This window comes from Molossus molossus, unplaced genomic scaffold, assembly GCF_014108415.1.
Source record: "Molossus molossus isolate mMolMol1 unplaced genomic scaffold, mMolMol1.p scaffold_m16_p_2, whole genome shotgun sequence".
NCBI lineage: Eukaryota > Metazoa > Chordata > Mammalia > Chiroptera > Molossidae > Molossus > Molossus molossus.
In genome coordinates, this window is record NW_023425355.1 from 28,059,005 (window position 1) to 28,071,181 (window position 12,177).

The 12,177-nt window shown below is 44.6% G+C and overlaps 1 protein-coding gene across 4 annotated transcripts in view; it reads left to right on the forward strand.

Moving 5' to 3' along the window:
• DRP2 (dystrophin related protein 2) overlaps window positions 1-6,987 on the forward strand; it is a 42,258-nt gene extending 35,271 nt beyond the window's left edge. For all 4 annotated transcript variants that reach the window (XM_036271223.1, XM_036271225.1, XM_036271224.1 and 1 more), the window contains 4 exons: window positions 611-754; window positions 2,511-2,748; window positions 3,899-4,019; window positions 4,291-6,987. In XM_036271223.1, coding sequence (XP_036127116.1) covers window positions 611-754; window positions 2,511-2,748; window positions 3,899-4,019; window positions 4,291-4,415 — 628 coding nt within the window. In that variant the 3' untranslated portion in view covers window positions 4,416-6,987. The remainder of the gene's footprint in view (window positions 1-610; window positions 755-2,510; window positions 2,749-3,898; window positions 4,020-4,290) is intronic.
• The last annotated feature ends 5,190 nt before the right edge of the window (window positions 6,988-12,177 follow it).

The following is a 12,177-nucleotide window of genomic DNA, read 5'->3' on the forward strand; positions in this document are numbered from 1 at the left end:
GCTTTGAGGAAAAAAGAATATGCTCTCATCTAACAATGTAGAAATGAGTTATTATTTTATACTCAGGATGCCAAAGCCCCAGATAGTGCCTTAGCAACCCTGGGAGACACCAGGAATGTGACTGATGGGTGGCCAGAGAGACTACCTGGTGCTATAGCCCTAAGAATGGGCCCTTCATCTCTAGGGAGGCACCTGGCCTGCTCAGAGGGCCTAGGAGCAGCTAGCTACATGGATCAATCTGGCCCTGACCAGGACCCAGGCAGGTAGTGATCCCCCTAGGGATGGAGAAGTGAAGGGAGGAAGGTGGGGTGGAAGAATAGCTGAAAACAGGAATCATTTCCCAGGAGGCTTTAAATAGAACCCACAAGCCCCAGCATACTGAAAACACTCTCTCCTAGTATATATTCCCAACCATGACCTCTGCCACCTTTCAATACTTCCACTCCTCATAAGCCAAAATACATGGTCTTTTCCCTCTCTACATGACTTAGAAGTGAATCCTCCAGCACAAATCTCCTGAGGCCTGAGCTGGGAGCTGAGAACTCATGCCCTGAGCTGTTTCTTGGTTCAATGCCCAGCCATCTCCTTTCCTCTCCCCATACCCATGCAGAGACGAGGACCAGTACCTGCTGCGGCACTCCAGCCCCATTACAGACCGGGAGCCAGGCTTTGGACAGCAGGCTCCATGCAGCATGGCCACAGAAAACAAGGGGGAGCTAGAGAAGATCCTGGCCCACTTAGAGGATGAGAACCGGTGGGTGTGGTGATGGCTCAGATCTATGTGGTTTCTAGAGTCAGATAGCTTGCAAGTCCTGGCACTTCTACATTCTAGCTATATGGCCTCAGACAAGTTATATTCTATGATCTTCCATTTACTTATCTGTAAAATGGGGATGATCATAATAGTATCTCCCTCCCAGGGGTACTTGGAAAGATCAAGTGATCAGGCATATAACATGTTAGCCAGTAACTAGCTTAGAGTAAGTATTCAATAAGTGCTAGCTATTCTAGTAATTATCTGAATTCCTTTAACTCAACCCAAATATTTTCAAGTACCTACTAGATGCAAGCAGAAAGAATACAAACCCAGAGAACACAAAAGAGTATACATGTCTCTGTCCTCAAGGAATTTTCAGGGTTGGAATAGAAAGAGATACTTAGCACTTAGTGAAAGTAATAAAAGAAGAGGAAGGTGACACTGCATAGCACAGTTGAAGACTGGAAGAACAAAGGTGAAGATGATGACAGGAATGGCATTAATTCCATAAAGTATTGATGGCTGCAGGGACTGGAGGAGGGTACAAGCCATTTTAGGGGCATGCAGTAGCATGATATGATATCCCTCAGAACAGTGCTTCACAAACAGTAGTGAGCATACAAGTCACTTGGGGATCTTGGTAAGATGCAGATTTTGATTCACAGGTCTGGGTAGGGGCCTGAGTTTCTACATTTCTAATCAGATCCCAGGCCTGCCCATACCACTGGCACATAGACTGTACTTAGAAGAGCAAGTCCTTAGAACAGGGCCAGTCTGCAGGATGTTTGTTAGTGGTTCAAAATAACATAAATACAGAAATATAGAGTAAGCTTTTAGAAACTCTTATAGTACTTTGATATTGCCATGACATCCCAGCACATAATTAGTGGACTTACCTTCATTGAATAAGGTATAGACCAGTTTGATTATTGTTGAACTTGTGTGGCAAGTCATGTGTTGTATGAGCTGTGTACTAGCCATGAACATTCAGACCACATGTTGGTCCACAGTGGATTGAAAAATCCCCTTGGTATTTCACTACAAAAAAAATTTTTAATTGAAAATAGTTTTCAATTACACATGACAAAATATATTAGTTTCAAGTGTCCGACATAGTGCTGAAACATTTATGTAATTTACAAAGTGATCACCCTGATAAGTCTTCACTACAGATAGACTGAGAAGTACTGCGTTAGAGCAGCAATGGGCAGGCCCTGGGAAACAATGGGGAGATAGTAATTCTGTTGTAAAAAAAAGTAATATCCCCCAAAGAAGACCATCTCTTCGGAATCTGTTTTCTTGTTGACTCAACGTGGGTATTCAAAGTAGACCATAGAGGAAAGTAGTTGACAGATGAGGCAAGATGGGTGATATTTTGTTTATGTTATATCTTCTAAAAATCTAAAAAGTGGAGTAGGTGAATCAGTGGCCCTAATGCCTCATTTTTTTCATAGGCTATTTTTCTGCCTGATGTTAAGGTCAGAATTAATCCCCAAAGCAGCACATTAAAGCTCTGAGACATTTGTTATATGAAATGTCAGCTCCCTCTGCTCTGAGGCCCAAGGTTGGCAGAGTAAATGACATGTGCTGGAGAGGAAGTGGATATAGCCATTCAAACAAGAACACTGCTGGGGTGGGTGTGGGGATGGGAGAGCCAAGGGGTTGCTCACACCTAAATACGAGGGATCATTTAGGACCTGGACAGTCAACACCTCATTAGGGCCATAGATCTTGGCTTCTTTGTCCTTGGCAGGATTCTCCAGGGAGAGCTAAAGCGCCTGAAGTGGCAGCATGAGGAGGCTGCTGAGGCACCCATCCTGGATGAAGGCTCTGCCGAAGTGGCGCAGGACCACCGCAATGAGGAGCTTCTGGCTGAGGCCCGGATCCTTCGGCAACACAAGAGCCACCTGGAGACACGCATGCAGATCCTTGAAGACCATAACAAGCAACTTGAGTCCCAGCTGCAACGCTTAAGGGAACTGCTCCTGCAGGTGAGGTTGAAGCTAGGGGAAGGGGCAGAGCAGCCTGTACAGGGGATAGAGATGGGGAGCTAAGAGTAGATTTGTGACCACAGGGAGGAAAGAAAGAGCTCCTTGGCCGTGACTGTTAGGTGATCTTTTAAAGAGAACTGGGCTGGCAGTTGTAGAAGGTGGGGGAAGAAAGGGCCTGGTATGTCACATTGCTTGGCCAATTCTCTTCCATCTAGCTTTCACTCCAACCTTGTGTGTTATTCTCAAGTCACTGTGAGGCCTGGGGCAGAGGGAGGACTTCTGAGAGCTCACTTCCCTATAACACATTTGAACCTGGTCTTGAAAGAACAAAATTCAAATAATCATCCAAAACTGATTTTGCTCTTATGTTTGGTGGAAAGAAGCAAGCTTAGCAAGGGAAAGATTTTTTTCTACGAAAGGAGCTCTTGTTACTTTTGTCCCTTTCTTCTTTGAGAGATAGTGTATATGATATAGTGTAGCTCTGGAGTCAGACTGCCCTGTGTTTGAATATGGCTCTGCCAATTAGTGACTGCAGGGTGTTGGGACAGTTACTTAGCTTCACTATGCCTCAGTACCCTCATCTGTCAAACTAGGATAATAATATACCAACTTCATGGAATTGTGATAAACATAAAAATGAGATAATGCATTTAAAGAATTTAGCACAATGCCAGGAATATAGTGAACACTTTATAAATGTTACCTATTGTCATTATATGTACCAGATGATACCACCCTCTGTTTCTTCCCCACATCCTCCAAGGAATGGCCTCTAGATGCCTGGAGCTCTCTAACATATAATGTTATAAACTGAGGATCAAGTGTGCAACTCTACATTTCCAGAGAGAATTGGGTTTTGAACGGCTTAATTATAGCTGACATGACAGCAAGAGACCTTTAGGTGCAATGTCGTTCTTATAAGAACTGGGAGACTTTGACACATGTTGAAGGAGGAAGGTGATGGGTAATTGAATTTTCTAAGAAGTTTCCTCAAAGGAGAGGCCAGTGTTTGGGGCACTACCAAAGTTTCTTGAAGTCTAAGAGCAAAGAGATGGGCATGAGATCTCTAAGGCCCTTTCTAAGCTCAAGAGTCTGTCAAAGTAAGGTCAGGAAGGCAAAGCCACTTAAGTCATGCATTACCTCTTGCTAGCCACCCACCGAATCAAATGGCAATGGCTCTGCAGGCTCGTCCCTAGCTTCCTCTCCACAGCAGTCAGAAGGCAGTCACCCCCAGGAAAAGGGACAGACTACTCCAGACACTGAGGCTGCAGGTGAGTTACCCCAGCCCCTCCCAGCCCCTTCCTCCATTCTTTGTCCTGCCCCAGATCTCCTGCCTAAAGTTCTGCTAGGGCTGGTCTGGTTTCTCCTCATAGCTATGAGCTTAGCATTAGGAATGATTGGTTTATTGACTGATTCATTCATTTGTTTATTCTACACATGTATATTGAGCACCTCCCTTCAACTGGTGGTGTCCTACCAGAGCCCCTTGACCTCATCAGGGAATCTCTAGTTCCCTTTCCAAATTTCTCTTTTCCAACACAGATGATGTGGGGTCAAAGAGCCAAGATGTCAGCCTGTGCTTGGAGGACATTATGGAGAAACTTCGCCATGCCTTCCCCAGTGTGCGAAGCTCTGATGTGACTGCCAACACACTGCTGGCCTCTTGATGGAGCCATATCCCTATCCTATAGTCTATAGCTCTCTCCTGGTTCTGTCAAAGCCTTCCCTCAGCCTTCACCTGAACTTCCCAATCCCCACTGGCCCCACATTTCTGAGTTATTTGGGCTCTGGGCAGCAGCAGAGATCTAGTGGTATGTGAGGTGGGTGTGTGGAGGCTGGGGGAGGGAAAGGCATGATTTCTCCGACTCTAGAAATGTGCCCTTTAATCCTCAAGTTTAAGACTGGTCCTTTAAGTATGCTTCTGTTGCAGTCCAGGCAAATAGCACTTGGAGGCTACTCAGATGGGGAGCAGAGAAGCTGCCTTGCAGAACTAAGCAGCACTTGCTAGTTCTTTCCTTCTCCATGGAATTATGGAGATTGGGAAGACCGCAGGGTTCCAGCATTATGGATCCATAGGAGTTAGCCCTACCTTCTGGTCCAACTCAGGGAGGTAAAGGGGTATCCCAGAGACACCCCCTCTCCATCAATGTGCCCCTGAAAAAATCTGGGCAGCATGTGTCATATTACTTCAGCTTGAGGGCATATCTCTAACCATCCTAATGCTTCTCAGATGTTGTTTCCTCCTCAAATATCTTTAGTTCCTCTCCCTTAGTCCCTGGCAGACCTTCTTAAAGAGGGGAACAGTTCATCCTGGGTCCTACTTCCATCTTACATTTGGAAACATTAAAGAAATACTTATGGGCTTAGATTCCACTCCCCCTCCCCCCCCCATCCTCTTTCCTGAAGGCTTCAGCATCCTGAGAGGCCAGCTGAGTTGCTCTGCAAATCCTGTGGAAGTCACCCTTGGCTCTTCTGAATCTGCCCTCACAGCCCTGGGGGAGGGGCTGCAGCTTACTTAGCAAGGGGGTCTTGCTCTCCTTGGGTGAGGAAGGGGAAGCCACCCACTAGCCTGGAAAAGTGTGACTGCCTAACATCCTTTCTTCTTTTAGACTAAATTGGATGAGGTGGTTGATTGTCCCCAGATAATCCTAAGGCAGATGCAATGGGGCTACCTTGAATAGTGGTCCATTCTTTGGAGCCACTGACCACTTCCCAACCAGGCAACAGCATGGCCTTCCTTTGCATAAAAATATTCTCTCTAACTCTGGAAGGTGAACCCAAACCAAACTGAACTAACTTCCTAGGCATCGTATACCGTGATTCCTTTATCTGGAAACTGTTCAGGGTCGATAGTGGGAGGAGTGGGGAGTCAGCTTGGGAACTTTGAACAGAATCAGAGCCCACTTAGGCAGCTTTCTTTCAGAAGGAATCTTATAACCTAGAGCCCTGAAATTGATTTCATTTGCCTAAGTTTATATATATACATATCTATCCTACATATCTACTGTATATCAGTACACCCCTGGCTTCACTCACACATTAAATTCTAATACATCTTGAAGTATTAATGTTCTGCCTTGCTCTTTGTTAGCCCAAGCCTCTGGTTGAACAGATAGATACATTCTGGCTTACTCCCCTAGGATTTCTCTTCATTCATGTTGGGGGTGGGCTATCTTCAAGACCAAAGCAATAGAGGGAAGTCTGTGGCCACAGAGGAATCTAACAGGAAGAGTCACTCTCTTCTCTTTACTCACTCCAAATCTTGTTCCCTTGAGACCTGGGCCTTGGATGAATTTTCCTGGGCTCCTCTAAATAATGCTTCAGGTACCAAAATAGAGCAAATCCAAGCTTTACCTACCCCATGCAGAAAAGAAGAAACAAATAGGCTTTTACTAGCCTTTGTCAGGCTAAGGCACAGAGTACATCTTCTAGCCCCTTCCAGTTATTAAGTCTGGCTCAGGGCCTTAAAGGAAGCTGTGATTGCCAGTGAGGTCAGGAGGGTATGAAATGCTTGGGGTGCTGTGTTATAATCAAGCAGTGCACCAGTGGGAACAACTGCTGGGAAGCTAGATTGATCTCCTGCATGGGAGGGAGGGCAGCAACTTGGCTCCAAGAGCCTGTGATTGCCTCCTTCTAGAATCACCAGGGGGCATTAAGCCAGAGGCCCACAGTGTCAGACCTCATCACATCTGCCTTATTGCTCATGAGGTCTCTGGGTGGGAGGACTTGGGTGTCTGGATGTATAATGAGCAGGTTGTAGGTGGGCATCAAACACAGAGCCTGGGCATCTGTATGTGAGTGAGGAGAAGCTATATTTGTAGTGGCCTAGATTGTGGGCAGAAATGGGATAGAATAAATTTGCTGTAAAACAGGAAGCCCATAAGTCTTTGAGGTTTATGGCTGCCTAAGCCTTAGGAGGACAGATGTTATGAAACAATCTTTTACCAGGGAAGTCCTGGAAAATCCTTTCTGTAACCCTCACTCCACTCAAGAGATCTAGAACTGCTAAGGGCCTGTGGTAACCACAGTGGGCCAGGCATGGTAGAAAAGATGTAGATCTCGTTATGTAGGAGTTGTGCTGTTAGGTGGACTGAAGCAGCAGGTGCAGTGTTGAATTCTCATTAATGGGGTTACTCACACTTTATAGTCCTGTGTTTACCCTAATGCCCGAGATGAGTATAGGCATACCTCTAGGCATACCTCGTTTTATTGCACTTTGCTTTGTTGTGCTTCACAGATGTTGCTTTTTTTTTTTTTTTTTTTTTTTTTTTTTTTTTTTTACAAATTGAAGACAAGACCCTCTACCAGCAAAAAGATTACAACTCACTTTATTGTGAGGCTTACTTTATTGGGGTGGTGGTCTAGAATTGAATCTGCAATATCTCTAAGGTATGCCTGTTTATCTCTCAAGGCTCCAGTGATGGTCACTACCTCATGTGGGAGCAGTTTGCCTATAGTGAGGTAAATGGATCCTTGGGCACTGTGAATCCAAATTAAGGTGGGATTTACTGAGATATGTTGTATATCATTAGGCATCTGTCATGTATGTGTCTCCTAGAGGTATTGTGTGTGATGCAGCTTAGTTTATGGCCTTGTACTGAAAGTGTGGTGAAGTGCGTTGCTGGGTAGGCAGCCTGAGGAAAACGTCTTGTGGGATTAGCGTCTGTGATAAGGAATGTGAGTGTTTGCTGAGGTTGTTGTCAAACAGTATCAATGAACAGTTAGGACTGATAGGTAATTTACTCTTGGCAGAATCTGATAGAGGCCAACAAGCCAGTTTGCGTGTGCCTCTGCTAGTGTGAGAGCAGTGTGGAGTCATGTTGACTGTGAAATTGTTAGGGGAGGCTGACTGGCTGGAGGACATGGGGCTGTTTGTCGTATGGTTCTCCAGGGAGGGCCCTACCCAGGAGGACATATGCCCTTCCGTCCAGAATGGAAAGGCTGAAATCAAGGCTCTCAAGTACCCATTTCCTTCAAGGCCCAAAGTTTGGATATATTTTCTTGCAGAGAAACCTGTTTGAATTTCTCTGCTCCAGGTACTGGGCTGGTAGGTTGCAGTAATGAGAAACCCTGAGGCCAGGCAGAGGCCAATTTGGGGAGATGGTTTGCCTCCAGATTCATTTTAAGGAATATTCGTACCACCTGAGGTGTGTGTTTGGGACCTGAGCTCCATATCCAGCTTTGGAATAGAGTATTCCTTCAACACACATTCTCAGTGGTAGACTCGTGGCCTCTGAGACTATTTCAGGCCAAGAATTTCATCAAAGTTTCTTTGACATAGGTGACAGATAACCAAAAAAGTAGCTGCCTTAAGACAAACAATCCTGGGAGAGAAACTAGGGGCCTTGCCCTAGGGTTGTGGAGACTTAGTTGCTCAGTGGGGCACCTCTATCTCTGAGCATCCCTGCCAAAATCTGGCCCTGGGAACAAAGGAATACTTCAGTCCCTTCTTCCTCTTGTAACATCTATGACTGTGGGAGAGGGGAAGGTCAGGGCCAGGGCTCAGCTCCCAGCCCCCATCTTCTCCCACAGCTGCTACATTATGGGTGTGGAGGGACCTGCTGAATGTCCTTGCTCTCTCCAGGACAGTATTGAGGCCAGACTGAAGCCCTAGCTTGCTGGCTTCGAGAACTTGTTTTGAGGATTGGAATAGGGGAAGAAATTCAGGGGAGATAGCAAGGGTGGCACATAAGTCTAGAAAAGTTTGGGACGAAGGGGCAGGGCTGGGAACAAATTGGTTAACTTTGATTGCCACTCACTGTGGTGCTTTTCCCCTTTCCCTTGAATTCTGCTTTGAAAAGAATAAATTTGTATTTGTTTACTTTGGTTTCTTTGGTTATATATATTCTTTGACTCTGATATTCCACACCCTTCCCTTACTTGTATGTGAGAAAAGAGGGTGGGCCGAGAAGCCCCAGGAGTACTACAAAACATAGGCTACCAGATGAGTCCAATACATACTGGACCAAAAAGACACCCCAACTAGCTGCATCCACCACCGTTACCTAGCGTGGTTGCTACTCAAGGCCCTACACAATTAGCTAGTTATCCTCTCACAGAGTGAGCAATTATGGCAGTGCTTCTTCAATACCATTCTTGTCAATCCTGAAGATTTTATTTTACTAGCCTGAAATAATATACAAAAAAGAACAATGCAATCAGTTTCCATAAAGTTACATTTATTCCGTTGAAAGGTCTATCACTTAGAGCAGCCATATTAAAAAGTAAAAATAAAGAGGTGAAACAAATGTTAATAATATATTTTATTTAACCCAGTGTATTCAAAATATTGTTATTTCAACATATAATCAGTATAAAACAATTCTTAATGATATGTTAGATTCCCTTTTTTAAAATGTCTTAGAAATTGTAAAACAGGCGTACATATTCTGCTGATAAAGAAACAAGAAGCCCACATAGGTCCAGACAATTTATTAGAGACAGCAAAGGCAAAGACAGCAATGGTTCTAGGTCCCTGCATCCCTTGTTCCCCAGGATGACACTGAAACAAAAGGGGCCCTATGACATGCAACATGGATGGTGGGGCACCCTGTTGCAGAGTAGCCAATTCCACACTGCAGCTAAGCAGTTTTGTGGCCTGCAGATGTTCTCTTTGGGGCTGGAGGACAGGCAGAAAGTCCCATGCCTGACCAGAATGAGGAAGGCATTTGAGAAACTGCCTCATGGTAGCCTCCCTCAAGATGAGTAGCTGAGTGAGAATGGTCTTATAGGAGCTCCCCTTGAGATTGCCTATCTTCCCATATTTTGGTAGGATTACAGAGCATTCCACCAAAGCTCAGGGCAGTCTATGTGGATAGTGGGAGGTCACCAGGCTTCCAGCACAGAGCAGTCCCCCTACAAAAACTCTGTGTGTATTTTACACTTACCACATATCTCAATTTATACTTTTATGTTTCGCTAGACATATATCAAGTGTTCAAAAGCCATGCGTGTCTAGTGGATACCATATTGGACAGCGCAAATCTATAACATGCAAAAGTCAGAATCACGAGGCTATATATATTAAAAAAAAAAACTTCATGAGGTATCATACGTGTGTATGGAGGGGGTGGGGAGTCAGGGTGGCAATAACCTTTGGTGAACTGGAAAGCAGTGGTAAAGCAGTTGCCCAGGCTTACAATGAGATATGGTGGTAGAAGGAATGAAAGGGCACTGCAGACACATGAAGTTGGCCTTGTCCCTTCCTGTTGTCTCCCTTTTCCCCTTGCCTCTCAGCAGAGCTCTGGCTGCTCTTGGGCTGCAGTATCAGAGGCTGGATAGGGCTCTTCAACATCTCTCACAGTGAGAATTTGCCATACTCACTACCTCAGTCTCTCCAGCCTTATGCCCAGGGTACTTTTTATGTGTTTCAGCTCCAGTCCCCTGCCTTCCTTCATTTGAAAAGACCTATATTCCTTTCAAAACCTGCCTCTTCTCCTACCTTCTGTCTCTTCTCCCACCTTCTGTCTCTGACAATTCCTTTTCTCTATTCTCTTTCTTCTCATTTTTTAAATTCTGGGTTTCTGGGGAAAAATGTTTTTAAGGTTTTTTCCCCCATTGATTGTTTTAGAGAGAATGGAAGGGAAAGAGAATGAGAGAGAGAGAGAGAGAGACACTGATGTGAGAGACACACATTGATCGGTTGCCTCCTGCACAACCCTAACTGGGGCCAGGGATTGAACCTGCACCCCAGGTATGTGTCCTTGACTGAGAATCAAACCTGCAACCCTTTGGTCCTTGGGCCAGTGCTCTAACTGCTGAGCCAAACCAGCCAGGATGAAAAAAATGTTTTTATATCATCTTGGTTTTCAAGCTGAAGTTGGTTTCCTCTAACTTCTCTCCTAATCTTGGCTTCATTCTGTTTGCCCTTAACATGTCTATCTCCCTTAGACCCACTTCTTCTTGCATTAGTTAGCTACCAGCATTCCTTCTGTCTCTACCCCTCCTCCATAGGCCCTACCCATACATATTTGACCTCCTCTTCTCTGCCCTTGGCTTACTAACTTCAACTTGGAATGGGAGCACCTGAAGTGGCAGAGAAAACTTGCAAGCACATTTCCTAGAGCAACACCAACTTCATAAACTGGGACCAGACCTGGGACCAGACCTGGGTCTAGCTGAGCTATTTCCAGAAAAGCCTCAGATGCTTTTTTGGTAGTAAGCATTACTACCCTTGATTTCCAGATGAGGAAATAGAGGCTCTAAGAGGTGTAAAAACCTGCCTAAGGTGAGTAGTAGAGCTGGGATTCCAACCTTGTGTTTGTTCCACTACAACATAATTCAGTGCAAATACTGGAGCTGCCATTTTTATTATATCTCTTTAACCTCTCTCAATATCCCAATGTTATATGGTTAATATGAGATGATTTGCTTAGTTCTTTAGGAGTTATCCTAAGAATGCTTTAGAAGGAGCTCGAGTACTGAGAACATCTTGTGACATTTTCTAATCATAGTATACTACCTGTCTCTTCAGTTTCCTTTTGGATATGAGTGTATTCATCATGTGAGGGGTTTAATAAAGTGACAGAAATCCATTTAAAATGAGGAATTTATTTATTGATTAAAGAATACAGAGTAAAAAACCTTAAAAATACAGCTGCAAAAACAAATCTATCTATGGTTTTTTTGTTTGTTTGTTTTTTATCCTTACCCAAGGACACTTTTTGCATTTATCTTAAGATAGAGCAGGAGGGAGAAAGGGAGGAAGAAAGGAAGAGAGAGAGAGAGAAACATCGATGTGAGAGGGACACATCGAGTGATTGCCACCCACACGACCCCAACCGGGGCCAGGGACAAACTGCAACCGAAGTACATGCCCTTAGCAGGATCCGAACCTGGGACTCTCTCGTCCACGGGCCAATGCTCTAACTGCTGAGCCAAACCGGACAGGGCTTCGTCTATGGTTTTTAAGGGAATCTTCACAGGCATCACAAGCATCTGGTATCTCTAACCTTTCCGATGAGGGTTAGGATGAAGAGGCTAAGAACAAGGACAACAGCTTGAAATTTCATCTCTGCTCTAACTATTCTCTTAGCTAGCAAATAACCAGACACAGTCCTAAAATTACAACAGAAAACAAAGATTGTAGTACAAGAAATCATCCCTGACGCTTCCCATAAGTGGCCTGAGGTGACCTCTGAAGATAGTTTACTATTCACTTAACCCAAAAATATCCCACAAAATCATGCAAATCAAAAGGTTTAAACCTTCATGTTCACTTTAAGAACACCTGTGAAACTGCCCAAGTCATCAAGGTATGCATATTCAAAAAGCCACCAAGTATCTGAAGGATGTCACTTTACAGAACCAATGTGTGCCATTCCATCATTACAGTGGTGGAGTTGGTAGGTGTGCCCAGGCCAAACAGTGGGGCTGGACACAAGGTTGGTGGCCCAAAAAGAGTGCTTTTTTTGCTCCACATACTTAAAA